At 39.5% G+C, this 25,262-nt stretch overlaps 1 protein-coding gene across 1 annotated transcript in view; it reads right to left on the bottom strand.

Moving 5' to 3' along the window:
- The window catches only part of LOC139745278 (5'-nucleotidase domain-containing protein 3-like), a 47,031-nt gene that overhangs the window by 3,144 nt on the left and 18,625 nt on the right, over window positions 1-25,262 (bottom strand). The window contains exons 11-13 of the mRNA XM_071655678.1: window positions 24,579-24,663; window positions 22,415-22,555; window positions 236-322 (exon numbers count right to left, since the gene is read on the bottom strand). Of these exons, the coding sequence (XP_071511779.1) occupies window positions 236-322; window positions 22,415-22,555; window positions 24,579-24,663 (313 nt within the window). The remainder of the gene's footprint in view (window positions 1-235; window positions 323-22,414; window positions 22,556-24,578; window positions 24,664-25,262) is intronic.

Genomic DNA, 25,262 nt, shown 5'->3' with positions numbered 1-25,262 from the left:
AGAGGACAAAAAAATTTATGAGGCAAATGGCTGATGAAACACTCAGGAGGAAAAAAAAAATGTCTCTACATATATTAACCGTAACTGTGAGAAGAGGTATTTATCCCCCTTGATCTGCTCACTGCTTCTTACTGTCCAAGCTTAAACTGGAATCTTCTTAAATCTTACTGGTCAACCTTAACTAGAATCTTCTTTACTTTGGTACATGAAAAGGAAATCCACCAGCTCAGCTTACCTGGTGCAGCTCAATGAGGTCTTGTAAGGCATTCAGCCAGATCACAGCTCTCTTGAAAGGCAAGGAGTTACAGATCTCAATCTCATCCTGCACACAGAGAGAAGAAAAAAGGAGTAACAAGGTTATAACAAAAAGAAGGGTAGACCTGATCTGATAATACTACAAAGTTCTGTGTAGAGGTGCATCATGACTTTGGGAGCCACCCCCCCCCCCCCCTTAAAAAAAAAAAGAAAAAAAGATGATAACAATTACCACCAGAATCTTGCATTTGTGCAAGCATTAGTATATAACTATATGATGGCTGTATATGTCGCACTGCACATATTTTCCTGATTTATCCCCCTTTCCTTTTTCTACTTTCATCAACAAAAAACATGGCTACAATACTCATTGGCAAGAGGTGGCGACAGTACTTTCATTGGCAAAAAGTGTGTAGACTGTGTGCATATATGCCACTACAGATGCTGTCTAACATTGATCAGGATTTACACGCTACCATTCATTTTCACAATTGTTGCTAGCAAACTCACAACCAGTGAAGTTACAATGAAAAAGTAGTGGTGGTATTAATATGATACAAGTCACTTGATTTTGCTGTATGGTAAATTTGTTGTGAAATTTCAAATCAATTTTTCTCCACTTCTAAATACAATCATATACATACCATGCACACATTTGTACAAGCACAAACATTGTACAAAGTGTGTCGTATACTGTAACATCCCAATCCCTATACAACCATGACTACACTTGTAGTTCAACTGCCCTAATGCGACTGTTCACAATAATAACTGAGGCTGGCATATTATTTGTGTGTCACACAGATCAAAACACAATTGCATTCAATGCAGTTTTGCAGTTTTTACACATGCAGGCATTAGCCACACAGATACTAATCACTTTTTCAGGCAAGAGAGCCTTCTATTAGACCTCTAACCTACTTTTGACCCACACAACATCATCTGTTTGTAGAAGGCTTTTCAGAAGAGAATAAAGCTTTACAATGTACATGGAGCCTTACGTGCTATAATAATACTTGGCAGTCAACTGCAAATCAAGAACAATCACTATTCAAATCGGACCTATTAAAAGTATTACAAGAGAAAGAAAGCCAAATATACACCCATATGTGTGAATAAAGGGAATGCAGCAATATATAATGTATTTAATAGTAGAATACATCTACAAAGTTTGAAGGAAATTGTTGAAAAGTTATGAATTGTTACTGGTGCTGCTATTGCTGGATGAGAAGACTACAACACTTTGTAATGTCACGCATCGAAAATGATATACCGGTAATAAAGAAATTATAAAGAAAGTTTAATTTTAAACATATTTCCACTTGTCTAGTACAGGGTAATATGACAGAGCACTTGACTTACCTCTTTCAAAAAGCAAGGGGAATAATGTTACCCTTAACATATGTCTGTAACAAGTCGAAGGACTATGTACTTTTCATTTTTTTTTAAAATAGATTTTGAGGAATTCTCTTCATATTTCCCTCAACTCATTTTCTCATCTTCTCATCAAACAATGGCTGCACTGAAACTATAAAAAGATTTTCTGCTATTCCTACAACTTTGTTGATGTGCTCAAATATTGCTGCATTCACTCAATTAAATGTACATTTGGGTTCCATTTCCCTATATTGCAGGTGTAACACTGTCCTAAAGTTGAGCAAAGATGGACACACCATACAGGAAATGTTCAAATTTGACTCTGATCGTATCAACATCTGGTCGTTCATCATGGCATATTAAGCCATCGTATGATTGCCAGTGGAATTTCTCAGGCTCCAGCAGCATCTTAGTGAGCAGTGGCAAAATCATGGTGTAGCCATTACATTTCCCTTGTGTGTCTTTCAGGTAAATGTCTGAATAATACAGATTCACATCTTCATGCAGCCTTCATGTAGGGTTCTGATACCATTGTGTGACCTTTTGTAGGTATTGTACTTGCTTCGACTGTTGATTGTTGTTGACCATGTTTGGGGCCAACTGCACATGAAATGCTATTCTATGTTCGTATTACCATCTTGTGTCAATTTCGGGATAACGTGATGCCACCCTAAAGCAAGTGTTCTCATGGTACAGGAATTGGAGTGATTGAAGGATTAAAGGAGTGGTAGAAGGATTGATGGAGTGGTAGAGGGGTTGATGGAGTGGTTGAGGGATTGATGGAGTGGTAGAGGAATTGATGGAGTGGTAGAGGGATTGGTGGAGTGGTAGAGGGATTGATGGAGTGGTAGAGGAATTGATGGAGTGGTAGAGGGATTGATGGAGTGGTAGAGGAATTGATGGAGTGGTAGAGGAATTGATGGAGTGATAGAGGGATAGATGGAGTGGTAGAGGGATTGATTGAGTGGTAGAGCTCAGGGATTGATGGAGTGGTAGAGGAATTGACGGAGTGGTAGAGGGATTGATGGAGTGGTAGAAGGATTGATGGAGTGGCAGAGTAATTGTTGGAGTGGTAGAAGCATTGATGGAGTGGTAGAGGGATTGATAGAGTGGTAGAAGAATTGATGGAGTGGCAGAGGAATTGATGGAGTGGTAAAGAGATTGATGGAGTGGTAGAGGAATTGATGGAGTGATAGAGGGGTTGATATAGTGGTAGAGGGAATGATGGAGTGGTAGAGGAATTGATGGAGTGGTAGAGGGATTGATGGAGTTGTAGAGGAATTGATGGAGTGGTAGAAGGATTGATGGAGTGACAGAGGGATTGATGGAGTGACAGAGGGATTTATGGAGTGGTAGATGGGTTGATGGAGTGGTAGAGGGGTTGATGGAGTAATAGAGGGATTGATGGAGTGGTAGAAGCATTGATGGAGTGGTAGAGGAATTCATGGAGTGGTAGAAGCATTGATGGAGTGGTAAAGGGATTGATAGAGTGGTAGAGGGAATGATGGAGTGGTAGAGGGATTGATGGAGTGGTAGAAGAAGTGATGGAGTGGTGGAGGAATGATGGAGCGGTAGAGGGATTGATGGAGTGGTAAAGAGATGGAGGACAAGAACCTGGTACAGAGTAGATTTCTAACCTGAGCATCACAAAAGCAACAATAATTGTCTTTTGGTGGATGAAAAGTGAAATCCATTGTGAATGATAATGGCCTGGCCACATCCTTACAGGATGGTGAGATAACTTGCCAGGGAATAATATTTAATCTGAAGGGAAAGTCCCTTCTTGTTATATGACATCATCTCTGCTCTGGGATATCCTAATTAGCATCATATGACACGAAAAAACCATGGAGAAGCAACTGCACAAAGAATCATGTCAATTATCCATGGTGTCACATTCCAAAATACAACACGTTGTGCTACAGCTACTATGATCTTTGCCTGTCTTTAATGTCTTGCTTGTGACTGTCATTTTCTCAACCCTTATAGCATAAAAAGAAAGAGATAGGAAGTTGATTCATGACATTGTTATCTACTTGATCCCAAGAGATATGTAGTCTTCCCCAAACAACAAAGACAGTAAACCTCATAAAAGTCAGCATTGCGACAACTTGCGCAAGTTGGCAAAAAAGTCCCCAAAAAATCCTGCGCTAATTCCCATACATATTAAGTTGACAGGCATTTTCACTTCTGTAACTATAAACAAAAGACACAACAACAATGCTTGATCATTGGCGATGTGGTTTAATTTTCTGTGATGTCATCTTATACAGCCATGAATAAAGATGTTGCATTCAGATTCTTCAAGTATGTGTCTGTGTGTTTTTGTTTGTCATGTGTGTATGTATTTCATGCTTGTTGACCCACATTCTGCAGTCAGCTGTTTCTGACATTACCAAAATTGCAGTCAAACTGGAGTGTTGGGAAAGGCTTTTTTTTTCAAAGTTCTTTCTTTGATACTACAAATAATAGACCCCGTTTACAGTGCGAGGCTCGGCCGCGGCCGAGTCCACCTTCATTTCAGTGTAAACGCACAAAAGGCCAAATGCGAAGCCCAAATTGGCCTCGCATTTGGCCTCGCTCTGGAGGAAGTCTCGCCGCGGCCGAGCCCGGCCTTTTCTTTGTGTAAACGCAAACTGGGCCAAATGCGCGGCCAATTGCGCGGCCAATTTTAGTCTGGCTTCCAAACCCTCTGCCTGTATCTTTCGCTATTCAGGATATTAACCCCCTCAACATCAAAAACTAGTATAGTTTAAGGTGGTTTTTGTCCTGCAAAGGATTTTTTCCTTCGGCAAAGGCCTTTGCCTGAACGGCGACTTCGTCGCCACGGAATTCATTTGGCAAAGGGTCTGAAAACCAGACAATATCAGATTGCGTTTATTACAAGTAGAGCACCACTACGACAAAATATTGAAAGGTTTGAATTAAAAGCGCGGCTGAGCCCAGCAGTGTAAATGGACAAAATTGCGGGGCTCGGCCGCGCAATTGAGGCCGGGCTCGGCCACGGCCGAGCCGCGGCCGAGCCCGGCTCCGCACTGTAAACGGGGTCATAGTGATAATGAAGATATTTTATGATTGTTATGATTGTCAACCAGGAGAGAGCTAATGGCTGAAGTGATACGATTCAGGGATGCCAGTGGCAAATTGCTCTTGGGCCGGAAATTTTTTTGTGAACGAAACTGATGTGCGCGAAGCGCACATCACGTGCGCGAAGCGCACATCACGAGCGCGAAGCGCGAAGTCCCTTCGGCCGGGGTCCAGGGCCCGCTCAAGGGCCCTGGAAGCTCTGGGGTTCTTAGATGCTCTCTGGTGCAATCTGAGCATTTCTGAGGGCTCTTCTTCCCTCAAATCTAATCCAGAGAAATGAATTTGTAGCAAAAATAAAGAAGTCCTAACCCCTAAACTCCATAGTTTTGCTTCGTTCAGCTGACTCGATCGACTCACTGTACTCTCTCAGCGCTGTAGCTATAGCGAGAGCGCAGCATGATCCATGCACCGCAGTATAGTACATCGCCTAGAAACACCACACGTTGTTCGATCGCGATCGTACGTGCTGGTATAACGCTTTCCAGACAATAATGTGGTCGTATTCTAGAGAAAAAAGGGATTTGTAGCAAAAATAAAGAAGTCCTAGTGCCGTAAAATCCGAAGTTTTGCTTCGTTCAGCTGACTCAATCGACTCACCACACCGTCTCAGCGCTGTAGCTACAGCGAGAGCGCAGTATGATGCATGCACCGCGACCGCACATAGTACATCGCATAGAAACACCACACTGTTCGATCGCTATCATCGCACGTGTTGCATGTCCCATGGCCCAGCCAGCAGCAGCAACATCGCGCTAGTTTTGCATGACAGTCGTTTTGTGATATTCTCATGCCCAAGTATATACGAAACATACTACGGAAATCGTGAAAGTGAATGTCCCGTAAGTTTAGATGATCATATTTTTTCGTTTTTCTTTCTTTCTTTCTTTGTTTCTTTCTCGTGTTTTCCGGCTTTCCCACACAGACGAAAATAATATTACGAAGCCGGAAATTGGACACCAAAATATGAAAAAGCCGGAATTCCGGCCATTGCCGGAAAACTGGCATCCCTGACGATTACATCTTCAGATCGGGATGTCATACCAAGGTTGAATGAAAACTCCTTTATTCTATGTCAGTTGCATGCATTTCCTATGTGCTCTGACATAGCACCAAATAATTACAATATCCATGCCATCTTGATAAATCCAGATAAAATCACAAATAGAAATCATTGTAGATTTCATTCCACAAGTACAAAAAAAAAAAATGACTATTTCTTTTAAATGCCAACAGCACTAATTACGGCTTCATATCTGATAGAAAAAAAACCACATTACTGAATAACTTGGCTATTTAAAAACAGCCTTTCTCTGATATTGTCTGCCTCAAATCAGAAACCCCCAGAAAAATTAACAAAGCAATAACAATAATGCCTTCATAGGTATATTCATTCAAAGAGGTTATGAAATCATTTATCAGTATTGAGCAAAACTTTCTCTTCTTATTGACACTCCTGTACCCATTACTTTAAAAAGCACTTGTTTTTTAATAGACAGCATATATGATTAAAAGAAAAATTATGCTGAGATTAAGCTGCTTGACTGAAAGCAACAACAACAAAAAAGTCATAGATATGGGTAAAATGATGTGTTATCTTTCTTTTGAGACTGAAAGTGAAATTAGCAGTCAATGTATGATAGTGGTTGTGATACAAGTGGTTATAAGATGTCACATGGTTTTGATAACACACAGTTAAAATAGTGTGGCCTTCTCACATGGTACGCATCTTGAGACATGTGATCATCTGTAAGTTGAAGGCTTTGAGATTACCTCACGAATCTCTATCTCTAAACTCAATCTCTTACCTCAAGAATCTTTATCTCTAAATTCAAGCATTATTAGAGATTTGCGAAGATACCTACAGTAAATAAACTAGCTAGTATCTTTTTTGATTCTTGATTTTACAAGCTCTCATTAATCATTCATATTTCGCATTATTTTTTCAATAACCACCAGGCTAACCCAATCGCATCAGAATCACTTGCTTGGAACTCACGGGAAGGCCACATGTTAGGTAACAAAACTCCACCCTTATTATGAGTTTGTTGGACAAGTGCAGTTATTTCCTTACTCAAGAAATGTTTGTCAGTGATATACCTGTGATATAAGTGATATAAAATATGTGACTACATGGATTCCTGTCTTTATGATATCACCGCATGTGTACTATGGATTTTTTTGAGTGTGTAAAAGTAAAAGAAGGTAATATTTGCTTCCCTGATTTTTTTTTTCTCCAAATTTGAGTTGGGCATCACGCCTGAAAGTTCATTCCACTCCTGAACTTGTGGACTCAAGAAGGAAGTAGAACTCGATTCCAGCTCTTAATACAAAATCATGTAAGTTTTCACAACTCTCCTTTACTTTCCTTTGCGTCTCCTCTTTGCAGACATACTGACATTATGTTACAATTCTGCCACTTCTCAGCTCTATTGTTTGCAACAGATATTTACTTGCAATGCTCAGAGAGTGATAGGGGGAAAAATTAAGATCTGATTTATTGTGACCCGTGAGATGTTACACAAGTCTTACAACTGTACCATAGAACCCCTGACAAGACAGGTCGAAGAGTCTCTACATAGATAATGTATCCACACAAGAGTCGCATGACCTGAATAGTCTGACTTTTCTCTACCAACGATGGCATACCACAGTAATGTACTTCCACTTGATTTGGTGTCCTGTACTTTGGTTCATATCATCCTCAACTAAAGCATGACCAGACACTCTCCAACCCAAGCACCTCTTAACCCGTTGAGGACGGACCGATTTTGCTACAACACACATTTCCCATAGACACATGCCTGAGTATACTTGGGACTCGCCCTCAGCGGGTTTAACAGGAGATCTCCAGCCTGAACCCGCTAGCAAAGTGGAGACTCTGACTGCGTGATCATGTACACGATATTGTGTGGTGGGCGCGGACAACACAAGTTTGAGGTGTGACATCCAATGCAGCCAGGGTCCACGGCCCTGAAGCGGGCCTTGGAAGCTCTTGGTTAGAAATGTTCTCTATCTGGTGTTATCTTTCATTAGCCGTAATTTTGAACACATATGACAAAATCTATTTAGGTGGGACAAAGCTAAACTCGAAGCTGGAGAAAATACATCTGAAGTGGGAGACATACACCTAGAGTGAGAGAAAGTCAAACTCAAGCAGGAGAGGGGGAGATTCTGACAAAATGGTCTGATAGTGTGAGATCTAATCTCGTGCAGAAAGTGTGGGAGTTTCTGCATGACTGTGATGGGGCAGATGAAGGCATCACATTATATATTAGCCTTATCTTTCATATCACATTTCTCCAGAAAGTTAATTTGGTAGTTCACGAAAATATAACCCTAAAATTTGCTTCCAAGGCATGGGTAACGTGATCCTCACGCTACTGTGTAGAAGAGAATACGATCATCTGCATCCTCCATATTTTCAGAAGCTAGGAAATGATTGGCCACAGCAGACACACCCTTCAATCACAGGAAACTATTAGTTGCCCTACCTGACAGGGAAATAACAAATTACCAGGCACAACTTGGTCTGATAGATGCCTCTGAAAAGTTTGCAAAAATCATGTTCCTAATGTGAACAATAACAACAACAGCACATACACAATAAAATGTCTCATAGAAGCCAGCTACCTGTCAAAGAATTTCCTGACATTGTTCGATGTGATCTGAGACTTTAAAGAGTGCATCACATTTTGTGTAACTGTACAGGTTTCACTGCATGGTTAGCCTGCTTTCAAGCCTAAGTAATGTCTCCTGGCATTCAACTACAAATTAAACCACAAATACTTCCAAGCTTCATTCCTTCATATGGCTGAATGGATACTATCACCTTCCATGAAGGGATAGAATAAAAATAAATGTGCATCATTATGTAATAACCCTTTCGCCCAAGAGATTCAACAGTGAATCACACATGGAACATCCAGGGGGAAAAAAAATCTTTCAAACTTGCATAATGTTATGAGCTTTCGGTTGAATTTCTCTCGCCCGCTCTTCTGCATTTGGAATGTTACCAGGAACTCTTTGAGAGTAAAATTTCTGAAAAGTCACCCAGCATTTTACCCAAGACCTTCATGCCATCAGATCTCCCAAGAACACACAGGTGTACTTACGAAATTCGCTAAGTGCAAATAGGGTAAAAGTTTGATAAAGCTGGGACCAAAGGAATGTGGTCTATGAGAGATAGACCTGTTTACAGTGCGAGGCTCGGCCGCGGCCGAGTCCACCTTCATTTCAGTGTAAACGCGCAAAAGGCCAAATGCGAGGCCAAAAATTGGCCTCGCATTTGGCCACGCTCTGGAGGTGGTCTGAGCCGCGGCTGTAAATGCAAACTGGGCCAAATGCGCGGCCAATTTTAGTCTGGCTTCCAAACCCTCTGCTGTACTACTTCGCTGTTCAGGATATTAACCCCCTCAACGTCGAAAACTAGTACAGTTTAGGGTGGTTTTGTCCTGCAAAGGATATTTTCCTTCGGCAAAGGCCTTTGCCCGGACGGCGACTTCGTCGCCACGGAATTCATTTGGCAAAGGGTCTGAAAACCAGACAATACCAAATTGCGTTTGTTTACAAGCAGAGCGCCACTACGACAAAATATTGAAAGGTTTGAATCAAAAGCGCGGCCGAGCCCGGCAGTGTAAACAGACAAAATTGCGGGGCCCGGCCTCGCAATTGAGGCTGGGCTCGGCCGCGGCTCGGCCGTGGCTCAGCCCAGCCCCGCACTGTAAATGGGGTCATAGTTGAAGGAAGCTTACAGATATCAAGCCTTAATTTGGAACTCTGAAGTTAAACTTTGTTCATCCCCACATCAAATCACAAAGTGACATACTGTAAAAGTGGACACTTTTGTGGAGTGGAAAATTTCACAGATTTTGTGCAACATGAAACTAGCATGAAAAGAAAGTGCACAAAACATTTGCTTGTTCTGTATAAATTATTTTGTATCTTTGATTTCAAGGTAGGTTCATTGCAAATGTAGAAATATAGGTGTAACTGCTGTTAATCATAGTTTATTTCACATTTGCTAGTCCTCTAGCTTTCATGAATTTGCATTCATGATGCAGATGAGTTACCTTTCACTGTCATTTGCTGCCAAAGCCCATAACCGCTGTGGCAGCGGCGAGCTGAAGTGTTTGCTCAATTGTTGTATCCATCCACAAAATATTAGAAAATGAGCAAAATTCATCATACCCGGCCGAGCGCGATAAATCACTCATATAGGGCCTACAAGTTTCCTCTTTTACAGCATAACAAAAAGTCAAATGCATTGTATTTAGTATCTGTTTGTCAAGAGCTGCCAGCTTGCTCAATCTTCAACTAATCAACAATTTACATGCCTTCCTAAAGTATTGTAAATTATGACATAATTCATATTCCTTCGAAATACGCATAGACTGAAAGTCTGAAGCAAGACAAGCACAAGGACTACTACTAGTTGCACTGTGTCCAGTCTCTGGAATTGTCGGTATGAAACTACGAAGAGATGAGACCATATGTGGCACAGCAGGAGTCACTAATATCTCCATCCTGCCACTCTTCCGTTCAGAATCAAAAGCTTGCTACTGTCTCTGGCCACCCATTTTTCATGACCTGATCAAACAAGAGAGACCAATGGGTGTCCTGCAGCACGAGGGAGTGCTTTTGTGATGCTGTGCGATGGAACAATGAAAGGAGTTCATCAAGGTCAACTGACTTTAAAGAGACTGAGGAATGACCTCAAGGGTTGACCTATCTCTCGAGTACAGAGACCTACATTCCAGACACAGGTCGTGTGAAATACAGTGATAGTCTTCTTCCTAGACTCAATTTCATTTCCTTCTCACTGTCTCCTTCACTTTCTCCTAGATCTCTCCTTGTAACATGGAGATAGTTACAGAATGTCTACATCTTGCTTCTCTCCATTTCTTCTGCATCTATTCATTCCTAAATCCTATGATGGCATTTCATTGAAGGCCATTTTTGCTATCTACTGAGCACTTTTTTTTCATTGAAGCAGTTACAGCTATCTACACACAGAGACTATTCCTTCAAACTGGTTCGATGAGTTACACTTTTTCTTTACCCACACATGAATGCGGCTGATTGAAGCGATCCAGTGAGCACTACCTGTACTTTTCCAGACAGGACAGAAAGCGGGTCATGCTACCCAATAGATTGACCAGTAAACAAGCGAGTTTGAGCCGTGTGACATCATCTATGACGTCAAATTCCAGGTTCTGAAGAGAGAGGAAGTTCAGGGTCAGTGAGTAAGAGAGCTACCAACAGGTTTGAGGTCACTATTCTACCGTCGGCATAACAGCTAAACCTCTGACACACTAAACACTTCACAGCTGTTTGTAGTAACAGCAAAACAATTCATGATTCACAAGTACCAGGGAGGTATGTGATACGTCCTTGCAGGTACTTGAGGATCACATGTCTGTGTGTCTTTAGTTACATGACTCCAAGACATGAATACAAAACACTGTACTATCAAAATATGCATCATAAAATAAACAAACAAATAAATGAATGAATAAAATATAGATCAATAAATCAATCAATAAATATAAATGAATAAATACCAATAACAAAATGTGTCTCACAGCATTATTAAGAACTAAACAACATTTCTAGGTTACTGCATAAGAATATTGTTGAAAATAGAGACATTACATTGATTTAACCAATACCTAATGAATAAAGTATTTAATTCATACAGCCATTACACCTTGAGAGTTCAGTCATTCAAGAGATGTAATGATAGATTTGTACTTCATGGCATCTGTCTCCTCTTGAGAAAGTAAAGAGAGTTTGGGGTAAAAATCTATATACTGATGCTCCCATAAAACTGAAATGCAAATTGCCGCATAACATGCTCGAACAGAAAATTGTGACCCGCTACAACAAAATGATCCTAAAGTCAGGCGAGGTCAATTATTTGAAAATTGCAGGGCATAATTTCCTAATCTTTCTGCTTTAAATTGATATATAACACATCTTATAAAAATAATCGGCTGCGGAGATATCGATGTTTAAAAGAGAGCATGTCGAGACGTCTGGGAAATCACTGTTTTGAGAAAAGCACCCTAAAAGTTTTCCTTGTGACGCAATCGCGATCAAGGGACATGCAAGTCAGTTTTCACCTCCGGACAATAGAAGACAAGCCCTAGCAACTCCCGAAATGCTCATTCAAGCACAGCGTCGGCGGTCTCCTCACCGACCAATCAGTGACCAGGATGCCAGGAGAAGCGGCTGCGCATAGCGCACCCCGCCTGCACGCACCAGTCGACTGGGCAGTGTGTGAGCTTCACGCTTCGGTTAGCGGCAAGCAGCAAACTGACCAATGAGATCACTCTGGTCGTTGTTAGGGGCGGAGCCTATCTGTGGCGCTCAATCCAAATTTTGGAACCAGTTTCTGCTTCGTTGAAATGCCCAAAAACATGGCCCAGAAAAACGCTATTTTTTTGTCTTTCCTTTCATCATTTTGCTTCAAAATTTCGACAGATGATAGAAGATATGTCAGACTACAATAACATGTCAAAATCAGAAAATCGTAAGTTTTGACCAATTTTTATGCTCTGACTTCAAACTCGATTTTCACGGCTTCGACCGTGCGCGACTTTAGGACCCTTTTGTTGTAGCGGGTCACAATTTGACTGTACACTTTCTCATGACAGTGAGGCACTTGACAAACTTTGCTTGTTTTTTGAACTCCACTATTCCATTTCCATGACAGACTCACTAGAACAGGAAGCCAGGCATTAGGAAGTTACAGTACTCTACAGCAAACTAAAATGACGTGATACTCGGGACAAAATAAACAAGGTTGCTATGACAATACAACACAAGACTGTAATCTTCCAGAACATAGTGTTCCCAAAGCAAAATTCAACTCTAAAAACCTTCTCCTGTATTTCAGCTTACATCCAAGGCAGGATTTGTGGAAACCTCTTACAATGTAATACCATGGATTTATCTTCTGAACTGTAAGCAAGGTAAGGTTAAATGGGATAGATACACAAATGTATGAATGACTATCTTCAAGAAAAAAACAAACAAACCCTGAATCAGGAAATTGAATGACGTGCTTTCACCACAACAGAAGGACATTTTTTCTTTGAGCTACTTACTGGTATTGAGTGTGTGTAAAGGAGGAATTTGAGGGGTCTCTTCCACAAGCACTACCAGTGATTCCAGACAAGAAAACATGCGGAAGACATATTTTGAACAACTCTCATTTGATAATACTTCTCACACAAGAGTCCTAGGAAATATTAGCATCAAATTTACATGTAGATACAATTCTTCTTTGTTTAAAAATGAAATGTTTACACGATCTACATTCTCAATATATTTTAATCAATATGTACCTGTATGTGCCACTTCACTCATATGCTAAAAAAAAAAATAACAAAGGTGGTTCATGGTGAACCGTTCACCACTTGTTTCAAATCACTCAAAGTTGTTTACTTACACTGCACCAGTATGCCAATGCTCAAATATGCAATAATGATCTCTTGGGGAGCTCGTTCATTCCGCGTGGCTGCTGCAAAGATATGGAATGGCCTTCCACAGTCTATCCACGGAGCTCTTACCACAGAATCTTTTAAAACAGCCCTCAAGACCCATCTCTTCAAATTGAAAAACTAGCCAATGTGTAAGAATGTATGTTTACACATTTGGAGACAATTACTTCCTGGAACTATTTCTTTTTATTCTAAAGCCCGCCGCACACTACACGATTTTGCCCCAATTCACCGGTCTTAAGACCTTAAGACTAGAAGTGTGACGTCACAGTCTTGCCATTTTCTAGTCGTACGACTGGGTCTTAGCGCCAGTCGTAGAGATTTGACATGTTGAATTTCTACGACCAGTCGTGAGCTTTCAGCCATTCACAATGCAGTAAAATGCAAGCGCACGCAGTGCGCAGTGCGCGCGCTTTACAGTCGGGTCGTATAGTGTGCAGTGTCCGGTCGTACGACTGGTCTTAAGACCCAGCTTGGCTTAAGACTTTAAGACCAGTCGGATCATATAGTGTGCGGCGGGCTTAACTGTCATATCACAAGCGGTGCACCCATGAAATTTAAGCTGAATTATGTATTTATTTTGGAGCAAGCGCCATGAGCGCCTGACTTGGCGGATACTGGCGCTATACAAGACTTCATCATCATCATCATCATCATCATCATCTGTACAACACACAAAGGTACATCGGACATACAGTAAAAAAAACAAGAATATAGGGCATAACACATATGAGAACAAAGGGCATAAAACCCTGAATATATAAGCAAAGATGCACACTGGCACCGGTCCGATGGTCTGGACTGATATAAAATCACTGTCGGACCAGGAAATTTTAAAGGAATGGACTGGTAAAAAAATGTAAAACTGGATACCTACTGGTCGGACAGACTGGTCGGACAGACAGGTCGGACCAGTAGAAAAAAATGGGTTGGTGTGCAGCCCTGATAAAAGACATAAAACACTGGGTACATTAGGACGTAAAATATTGGATACCTAAAACATTAAACACCGGATACACAGGACATAAAATATTGGGTACGTAGGACATAAAAGACTGGGTACATAAGATACTAAAATTTCATACATATGACATAAAGAACTGGGTACACACTGAAAACACAGAATGGTGGAGAGTCTGGTCATGGGTCGAATTCAACTAGCTTTCTTGAATAACTACTACTCAAAAACACATATTAGATAAAAGCCAGTCCTGCATACTCTTGCAGCCCCTTGTATCTGCAGTATATTTTGGTTTCAATGTTAGAAAATGACACTTGGATTATCTATCAAGAGATTGTTGCAATCCATAACCCATATTTGCCAACCTACAGGAATCCTGTAGTTAGTGCAAATGCTGCAAACGTTGATCTAGAGGAATAATCTGTAGCAGAAATTACTTGGACGATGACATCATTTATAGAGCTTTTATTAGCCTGTAAACTCTGACCTAGCATTACACAGTTTCAAAGTAAACATAGACAGTATGGCAAACAACATGTATATGTCTTACCATTAAAGGGATGGTACAGTATTGGTGGTGAAGAAAATTGGGCTCTAACTTTTTTGCAAGATACCAAGAAAACAATTATGAAATAGTACAGAGCATACCATTTAAAGTGGAATTCAAAGTTGATGAAAATCGGGTTTGGAATAGCTGAAACATCCAAAAAAAAAGTAAAACAAAACGATCGTAATAAAGTACGGGTCCCACACTTTATTAGGATCACTCTGTTTTGGATATCTCAGCCAATTCAAAATCAATTTTCATCAAATAAACGTAGAAATCCTCATGGAATTACATGCTTTTTCATATTTCATAAGAGGTTTCTCACTATCTCACCAAAAAATGATAAAAACCTGAAGTTAAGTCTCAGCCCAAACTATACGATCCCTTTATTTTAAAGCAACATTACATGTGTGTCTACATGTCCACTTCCATAATTACCAATTTTGTGATACAAAATTTGTCATGTTTTGAGGTTTGCTGCTCCCCATCATTAGTGTTTATTCAGAGGCAGTTGAGTCTGAAAAGGCACCTAAGCCAAGTAAGAATAAAATGAGGAAAACAATTCTTTTGTCAGCGACGTCGCACAATTACACAATCATCATTGTCCAAACATCTGAATGTACTCATTAAGATGCACATAATCAGGAGGCGGTGGTGATGATCAGATCAAAGGAAGACCTCTGTTCACAGTCCATGGTAATATAAATTTTTTTTTGCCATTTTTTAGCAAATACCAGCTGGAGAAACCTTCATGTTGATACCTTATTTTTTTCAAAACAAACAAAGCAGTGCAGCTTTACTCAGTAAAACCACACTTGGGCATTACAGTATACCAGCATATTATACTCTGGTTTTTATTTTCTTCAATGCCAGCCTCAATCATAAGAACTTTATGAAGATTCATAAACATTTATCACCGGATGCAATAATACAGCTCCTCTTTAAGCTTATTAATTTCTTTGTCTACTGCATCAGGCACACTTGTTGACATCCAGCCAAACAGTGAACCCTGGATGGGCTCTATGACGCGTTGTTTTCTTGTCTATGTATTTAAATCATTTTGCCAGTGAAAATAGATCAATTAATGCTGACTTGTTACAGCAAAAGTTTACCCTACAAATATACTTATGTTCAGTACACTGGCAGTCAAGGCATTTATCCTAAACTAAAACTAGCAAATTGGAGAAAGATTCTCTGATTTGATTGAAGAGCTGCCTAGTATTAAAGTTCAGTTTGACGGCTACATGTGCACAACACAGTTCGAGCAGTGCTGATGTTATTAAATGTTACTGACTTTGTGGCTGATAAACCAACATATGCTAGTTTCTGGTGACTTCAAAGACAAAAGCACTTAGCTAGCCTAGTAAATAGGCCGACTGATTACAGACATTGAAAGTCCTTGTTCAGAGGAATGAAACCTACATGTACACTTGTAGTCATGCACATAATAGACACTCAGATTATGTTACTATAATGTGTCATGTTCTTCCACAGCTAATAGTTCCCCTCTACAAGTCCACAACAATACATGCTACATCAGCATGTCACTTGTGACATTAAATCCTTTTGACTTGTCCAGCCCCCTACCACTTCTAGCAAACCTGATCAGAATCTCTACACCAATGCAGGAAAAAAACAACAACAAAAAACCAACAATGCCACTTTTTGATCTACGTAGCAGACATCATACTTTCACTCCAGCTCTCTGGTGTACAAAGATTTCACAGATAGCCACATAAATGCAGACAAAGTATGAATAAAAGACAACTAAAATACATGCAACACAGACAAACAAGCATGAAAGAAAGCAATGTTGAATTTTACACATCACTAAATCTCCAACTCTTCACAAGAGAATGGCATTTAATCAAAGTCCACCACCAGATATTGACTTGAAGAAGATTCTTGGAGTTACTGTCAAAGTGACCTCTCTCACTGTTCTAGTAGATCTTAGCCTCTCTGTGACCACTTATGACACATCTAGGACTTGGCCTGCAAACATGGTTGTAAACTTCTGGCTGTAAACTTCATGGTTGCAAGCATTCCCTCTGCGCTGAAATGGGCTGTATAAAACTCTTACCCTGGCAAAACAAACAACACATCCTCCCCAATCCCTCTAAAAACTAGATATATCGCTACGGCGACTGATATGCCTCCGCCATAATGCATGGTTCTCCTAATAGGTCTATAGTACAATGTCTTGACAATGTGTGATGACAGTTTCAAACAATTGGCAAAATATTAAAATGACAGGTTTGACACAAATGTGCTGAATGTTCACTTTCCTAGAACTAGGTTCAATTGGATGAATGATTAAAATGTCAGAGCGCAGGTATTTGGGGAACTGATGATTTTTACTTGACTTTTGACCCTTTTATAAGTTTATGCATTGAGTAATTTTTCAAGGTATTGAGAAAAAGTATAATTTCAGTATCAAATGGGAAAATAGCATTATCTAAACCTGGCCTTTGACCTCTGACCTCACAGTTCCAAAGAGAATCACTGTTAGGTTGAACATGCATAAATATGTAAGTTTCATGATGATACCTTGCGTTACTTTTGAGATATGGAGGAAAAAGTGCAATTCAGCACTTTCACTTGACCTTTGACCTTTTGACCTTTGACCTTTTGGCAAGAAACTTCCCACAGAATATATATTGGGTAATACATGTATACATCAAGTTAAAAAAAACAAAAACCTTCATTCATCGCATAAATATAAGGAAAGTAGTGATATTTTGAGGAGTTGACCTTGACCTTTGACCTCTGACCTTTGACCCATGACCCCCAACTTCCCTAGATAATTAATCACTGCCCATCGGTACAAGCATATATACTAAGTTCCATGAAGATACCTTGAACCATTTGCGAGATATGGAGAAAAACATGAAAATTCAATTTTTTTTTCACAAAATAACCTGTGACCTTTGACCTTTGACCCTGTGACCCTAAAATCCACACAAAGTATTATCCCCCAAGGATATACCCTCATACCAAGTTTGATGTAAAACCACCACACGGTTCTTGAGATATCGACAAAAACAAAACGGGACGGACGGACGTACGGACGTACGGACGTACGGACGGACGGACGGACGGACGGACGGACGGACGGACGGACGGACGGACGGATGACCCGAAAACATAATGCCTCCGGCCACTTCGTTGCGGAGGCATAAAAAAAGAAAAAGAAAAAAAAGGACTGCCCGCCTGAGCAATAGTTGCTGAAGTACCAAGCTGTTTATTTCTTTATTCATTTTTTGTGAACACACACTTAAAAAAAAAAGAGCTAAAGCAGCACATTAAAAGGCAAATCATAGTTTTCATGTGCCCGTAGGAAACATCAATTTTTGCTCTCACATTGACATATGCATATTAAAGAAATGTGTGAAATGATGCTGTAATGACTCAATTTCTGTTGAGGAGTGACCAACATGCAAAACATTACCCCAAAAGGCACACTGACAGTATTGCAATCTGAGAACATATCAGATTGAGGTTGCTACATAATGTTTTATAATGGATTACAAATTGGGCCATAGCAGCATCCATCGATCTTTAGCTCAAGAGTGAATCTTATGCAGCCGCTGAGAAATACCACTGCTGGGACACGTTCTACCAACCCACTTCTAAACAGAGATGGCACTTCAGGAATGAAAGTCAAGTACACCAACTTTTATCTACCATTCTTTAACTAAAAATACTCCAAAACAACTCATTATCCTTGCAAATCGCATCAGCCAGACAAGTTTCTTGGTAGGCCCTTTCAATATATTGCAAGCAAATTCCAAATGGTGGAAGAAGATTTTTGAGCCCTTCTGAGAACTAGGTTTTACCTGTATTAACAGCACTCTACAGCACAGTGTCTGCTACATATTTTTACCACTCCACAGTCTCTACAACTACCAGAAAAAGAATTATGTACTGGAAGTGAACAGCATGTCAAATACCTCACATAATCATGTTTACCAACATGCACCTTTCCATACAGTAGAGTAGTATGTGGACACATCACACATGATTTGATAGATTGATATCAAGAATGTGATGAACACAGAATGAGTGATACAGGTTCATCTACCTGGTCAACATGTCTCTTACAGAATGTATTTCATGAACACTTAACGCAGGGCTGCACACTAACCCAAACTTCCTATCGGTCTGAACCTTAAATTTACTGGTCCTGTGCCTTTTTTTTCAACTGGCCCAATTCATTATTTTAAGGGTCACGTCAGACCAGTAAATTTAGCAATTCCTGAAAAGTTACTGGTCCAACAATGTTTTTTACCGGTCTGGGACCGTTTGACTGGTGCCAGTGTTCAGCATTGCTTAAGGGGAGCAAAAAAACAACAAAATCAGTCTAATCCCCCTTTCAGACTACAGAGTTCTCATATTTCCTTTGGATATACGACATATGGATATTGGACGTTGTTACATGAATTGTGTGAATGTCTGTATATTGATACATGTATAACTTACATCCATGCATGTCTAATGTTCTTCTATCTATATGTCGCATGAGTAAAGGCGCTTGCTGGGATTAGCATGAACTACCAGATGAATACGCCATAAAGTATAAACAATACACAGAACCAATGCAAAGTTCATATTGTGCAAGGGAGAAATTCAAACATATCCACAAGTTCCTATGAAACATGACAGAGTGCAGAGTCTGATGCCACTATACGATTAACCCGTTGAGGACGGGCTGATTTTGCTACAACACGCATTTCCCAGACACTTGCCCGAGTACACTCCAGACTCGTCCTCAACAAATAAACGAATGTCAGGATGCTATAGCTGAATGCTCTCCTATCAATACATCCATACGAATCGATAAACAAGAATGCGGTGTGTTTGAAAGCGGCCTAATAAAAGTCATACAATATCAATTCAACTGAGATGTGAGAAGATACGGCAATAGAATGTCACGCCATACCGGCAGCTTTGATACTGCAGTTAATATAAACCTGACCTCAACCAACCAATGACCTTGCATGTCTCTAACTTCATCTCATTTTCTTGGTACTGAAGGAGATATATACTGGTATTTTTTCATAATTAGATATCTAGCATTTCCAGTTTTAATTTCTCTTCTTATTTCCCATTCTTTCCAGCCCCTCCCTGAAACCTGCATCTCTATTTTTCTGTCTCAGGTTGATTCTCTTCAATAAAATCTTGGCCTACTATACTCCTGCATTTACTAAGTCCCTAACTGAAGTACCAATAATTCTGACTCTTTACTCTCACAGAAAGAAAGTTAAACTATTGATACAGTGAAATACAGCAAATAGGAGAGAAGCTCAGGGATATTTGTGTAAAGTAACAAAAATGCTGAGAGACTTATATTAAAGGCCATTTATTGAAAATGTCAGGATGTCCTTTAACATCGTACATAGTTGATACTCTAGAGGCTTGTCATGCATATTAATGTGATCATTGTAATGCTTGTTTCTCTGTACAGATAAATGTACCATTTCTTCCTCTATATAAACGTACGACAAACTATGAATATTATATTTTACAATGACACATCATCCATGACTAGGGAAGTTGTTCTTGTATTTGATTTTTTTTTAAATTTGTGTGCATTACTAGCATAGACTTTTGGCAAATGACATAGTTATCATGTGACTATGGCAGCTAAAAGTTCCCTGTAAGATGCTGTGTAAAGGTGGTTTCATGACACAATGACTCTCAGTACATTCTTACTACTTGTCTGATTTCATGTAAACTTGTGCCCCTATGTTGCTTACAAGTGATCTTTTTTTCTTTGAATTCTCTCGTTTGGGTATACATCACTTCCGGTATAGCTAAAGCATGGCTCGACACTAACCTTTTTGTTCAGTGGCCCGATGGGGCCACCAAAATCCTAAATTTCAAATTTTTGGTGGCCCGAGAGAAAAATTTGGTGTCCCGAAAAAAAAAACAATAAAAAACATTAAAAGTCCTTTTTTTCATGAGTCAAATATCTAAGATTTATGATAGTAAGAATTAGAAGTTGGACATATCTACTTATAAGTAAACTTCAACAAACTTGCAACACTCACTCTCAGGCATTCATTCAGTCCTTTTCATCCATCCTTTGAACAAATTTAACTGCTAATTTCCGGCGCAAAAAGTTACGAATTTATTGACATTTTACTTTTCAAAATATTTTGGTGGCCCGAGGCGGGCCACCAAATTTGCCCTTTTTTGAAATTTGGTGGCCCGAATTTCATTTTTGGTGGCCCTGGGCCACCGGGCCACCGTTAGTGTCGAGCCCTGGCTAAAGTGAAAACAGCAGCTCGCCTGACCAGTATATCATATATTATGTGTGGAGCTGAAGTGTGAATCAGTGTGAATGCTGTGCAGGTTCAATTCCTGAGTGTAACTGAGCAATATTGTGTGTTCGTCATATTGTCCCCTCCAAGAAGGGGCAAAACACTTTGTCCCTTGGATAGAACATAAAATAGAGGGTCCTGTGGGTGAGAGAGTCACAACTCATGCACATGAAATATCTTCATTCATTCATTCATTCATTCATTCAGTCATTCATTCATTCATTCACTCATTCATTCATTCATTCATTCATTCATTTATCACAAAGAGCATGGTGCATAACTTTATGATGAAGTGGTCCCACCTCACATCCAACTGGACCCCATTACAGACCAGTTAGCGAAGCTGAATATTAGTTATCCAGCTACAGTGTATCTTTTCATATTGAAAAATGAAACAAACAAACATCACAAAAATGTACATTTCAGAATCTAGCTCTTTCTAATATGAGAAAATATTTCATTGTTTTCTTTCCATTTTAATGAATTTTTGTTGTTTTTTTCTTCCATCTGGCTGGTTTAGTTGTATGTACATAAGTTATTTAACTGCACACACTGCTAACATATCCAGGGTCAGGAGAGTGGAGACTTTGACAGCAAACTTTACAACATTAGCAGACAGAGGGCGCTATAACACTATCACCCCTAGAGTCCCTTTGTACACAAATAGGGACACAGCCACAAAATCTTGACTGGAGTTGACCGTTACTGATGAGCATACACTTTGATGTACTTATTTGCTGACCGGAGCTTTTTGTGGTTTTCAAATAAAGAGAATTCCACAAAATTTCATTTTTCATTAAAAGTACAAAATCCATCAACTTGATGCTGACATAAATATGTTAAGGGTAGTAATTATTCCCCCTGCCTTCTGAAAGCAGTTAGTCAAGTGCTCCTTCATTATGCTTGAAAAGTGAAAGCATGTTGAATTTTCTTTATATTTTCTGAATATTGTTGTCCACACATGATGTAATAAACTCAAGTAGTCTCCTTGTCCAGTGGTTCCAAATCCCAAAACTTTAAAAATTCATAACTTTTGCATCAATCATCCGATTTTCCTCAAACTTTCACTGATGTGTTTTACTAATGTTGCTGCTTTCACTCAATCCACATTTCTCTTTGGGTTTTGGTTTTGGTTTCCTTTGAGAGGTAACTGTAGTTGTTCCTGTACCAACAAACACTATTTTTTCTTTATTTTTGTTTTCCATCTAGCCAGATAAGGGATAGCTAATGCATAAGGCAGCTTATACACCTGCAAATATTGTAACTATTTGAAGTTCTTAAAAAAAGCACAATAATGTGTTGAGTTCTGTGGAGTTGACAGATGAAGATATTTTTCTTCCTTATGTTAATTTAAACTTACATCAAGTTCTGGTATAATGCCGCCAGTCCGCCATCCATTCTTCAGACATGGTTCTACAAGATCACTGTAGACATGGTCACCAAAGTAGAGCACTCCAGAGCCATTCCAGTTGGTCAGCTGTGTGAACTGCTCCACGTTACCCTGTATTGGAGACAACAGTTCAGACGTATTAAGTACATGTATGTCTGCCTTGTAACACACAGCAGTATACATTACCACCTCCTGCTAAATTCAAAGAAGCATATTAACTCTTTGGCCCGAATTCATGAAGGTGGTACAAATGAAACCATGGTTTAAACCATGGACAAAAACCATTGAGCGCCAAGTGTTGCACGGAATATTTCATTACGAAATTAGTAATTTCGTCAACAAAATGACCGTTTCGTTAACAAAATTATCATTTCGTAGACGAAATGTTCATTTAGTTACAAAACGTTGTCATTTCGTTACAAAATAATCATTTAATCAACAAAATGACTGATTTCGTAACGAAATATTCCATGCGACACTTGGCGTTCCATGGTTTTTGTCCATGGTTTAAACCATGGTTTCATTTGTACCATCTTCGTGAATTCGGGCCTTTGCGTGTCACATTCTTACATCTCACGCAGTTGACGGCTTGCTGACTTTGCATACCAGGTGTTTTGCTCAAATGTACAACTGTGCACAAACCAATCAACAAATCATCAACAATATGATGTCATGGTATATATTGAAAGCATCATAGCCACATCACAGCGAAGCTTGCCGTTTTCTCTATAACTTCGCTGCACTGCATAATGGCTTTGAAAAACAGTACCATTTCCAGAAGTGCTCATGCGTTGCAGTCTCGGAATGATAATAAGCAATAATAATGATCATAACAATAATAATGATGTGGCACACAGGGGATTTACACTGTTACACAAAAAGAGTTAACCATGGTCACACTACTTTGAATACCAAAAAATCTGAGACATTGCATGGTGACTATTTCATACTTACTCTATACGCTATAATTTTCGTGTACATAAATTTTCGCGAATTGCCGCTGTCACATATTTTCGTTAGTGGTTAAATTCGCGATTGGGGGACCAGAGAAAATATGAAGTGGCAAAGAAAGTGTGAATTTTCAACTTACTAGCAAATAAGAATGATACTAGTTATACACTGCATGAAAAAAATTTACCAAACTCTGCGAACTAGTAAGTTAGAATTCAACATTTTTGAAGTGGTTAAGTCCATCGCGCCAGATTTCTGACGAGTGGTCCCCTTGCGATAATGGATTGGCTCTCTACAGTATTCGTAAGTAGACGTGGACGTGCATAAACAAGCTTAGCCAGTATGGTCTGTTTGGTAAGCCGTGACATGGTATACTAGTACTGAAATGTTCGTATCATCAAGGCAAGGGATTCATTTTGGAAGGTAATATGTTGTTAATTTTGAGAATAGCTCCCGACTCACGAAATTCGCGAAAATAAAACCCCTGCAAAATATATAGCGTATACAGTATATTGCTGTGTTTCTTTTTCCACGCAAAATGTTTGGGTACAGCAGTGGCACATTTCCACTGCCATTTGCTCCATAGATTTGTATAAAATACTGGACAAAGTCATTACATGATGACAACAAGAGACATACTACTGTGTATGTGTGTTTTGTTCACTGTGACAACCTACATTAGGCCTTTCTTCATACATGTTCAGCCCACTGAGGACACCAGCTGTGGAGTCCATCTAATCTCATTTTTGTGTTAGCAGAGAAATCACTCTACTGTAAAATGAGGAATATTGGCGTACATTTTAATTTCGCGAATTTCGCGAGAGCCAAGATTCGTGAAATTAAAATGCACGCAAAAGTTCTTGGCTACACTATATTTGGCTCCAATTTGCAAAAATTTCATGCCACGAAAATATCGTGTTTTACAGTATCTCATGGTAAGTACCAGCTTAGAATCAGACACTTCACCGTAATGCTTTCTAACCTGAAATAACACACTACCTCATGGTACATGTATACATTCACTATAATACATACAACATTGCCTCAATGGAAACACAATCAGAGCAGATTTCATCTTGGAGTATTCACAACTATAAATCAAATGTGAAGTTGATGGTAATCATTACCTAAGGTTTACATCAATAAATCTCACAGTCTGTAGCACCTTTTAATGAATCATTACCTCAAGGTATATCTTGCCTTTCTGGAGTTGTGTCACCCTGGCCCAGGAGGGCGTTCCAGTCTTTCTGTACACAGATCGGAATGGTCTAGAAGACATAGAATACAGACTTGAGGTCAAAGGCAGTCAGAATTATACCACTGAAAGACAAGGGTAAATGCACTGTTGTAAAAATATTCCCTGCCTCTAACACTTATCCAGGCATCACTACATTTTTTTTTTTTAATCTTTCTTCTCCCTTTTCATACTCTGCATACTAACATGGAGAATAAATTCGTCCAGAACCAGGTCACCTTCTCACTTTGTCATTCAGCACAAAGCTGCATAAACACAGGGATGAAATATTAATCACCATTAGCATTGAACACAAGGACTGATATCACTCATTCTAATCATCAACGTACGCAACGACCCTGGAATGCTAAATGAGAAAGCTTCATAATCTTTCCTCATTAACGATCTCCATTTGTAAAGGCTGAGAGAGATCCAAACCACCATCACTACAAATGATCAGATTGTTACCTATCTAACATGGCACAAGGAAAGGTTTTACACTAACACAAATTTTCTCTACAATTTTTCAGTAATAAAACACAAGCAAACAAGCATGGCACATGGTCTCTCATATATTATCATTGCATACTTTTGATATATCCACTATTTAAAAATCTGAGGATATTTTCTGCA

The sequence above is a fragment of the Diadema antillarum genome, unplaced genomic scaffold, assembly GCF_040938485.1.
Source record: "Diadema antillarum isolate AM-2024a unplaced genomic scaffold, OU_Dant_1.0 seq00001249_RagTag, whole genome shotgun sequence".
Classification (NCBI taxonomy): Eukaryota; Metazoa; Echinodermata; class Echinoidea; order Diadematoida; family Diadematidae; genus Diadema; species Diadema antillarum.
The sequence above is the reverse complement of the archived record's forward strand: the minus strand, read 5'-3'. Positions and strand labels throughout refer to the sequence as shown.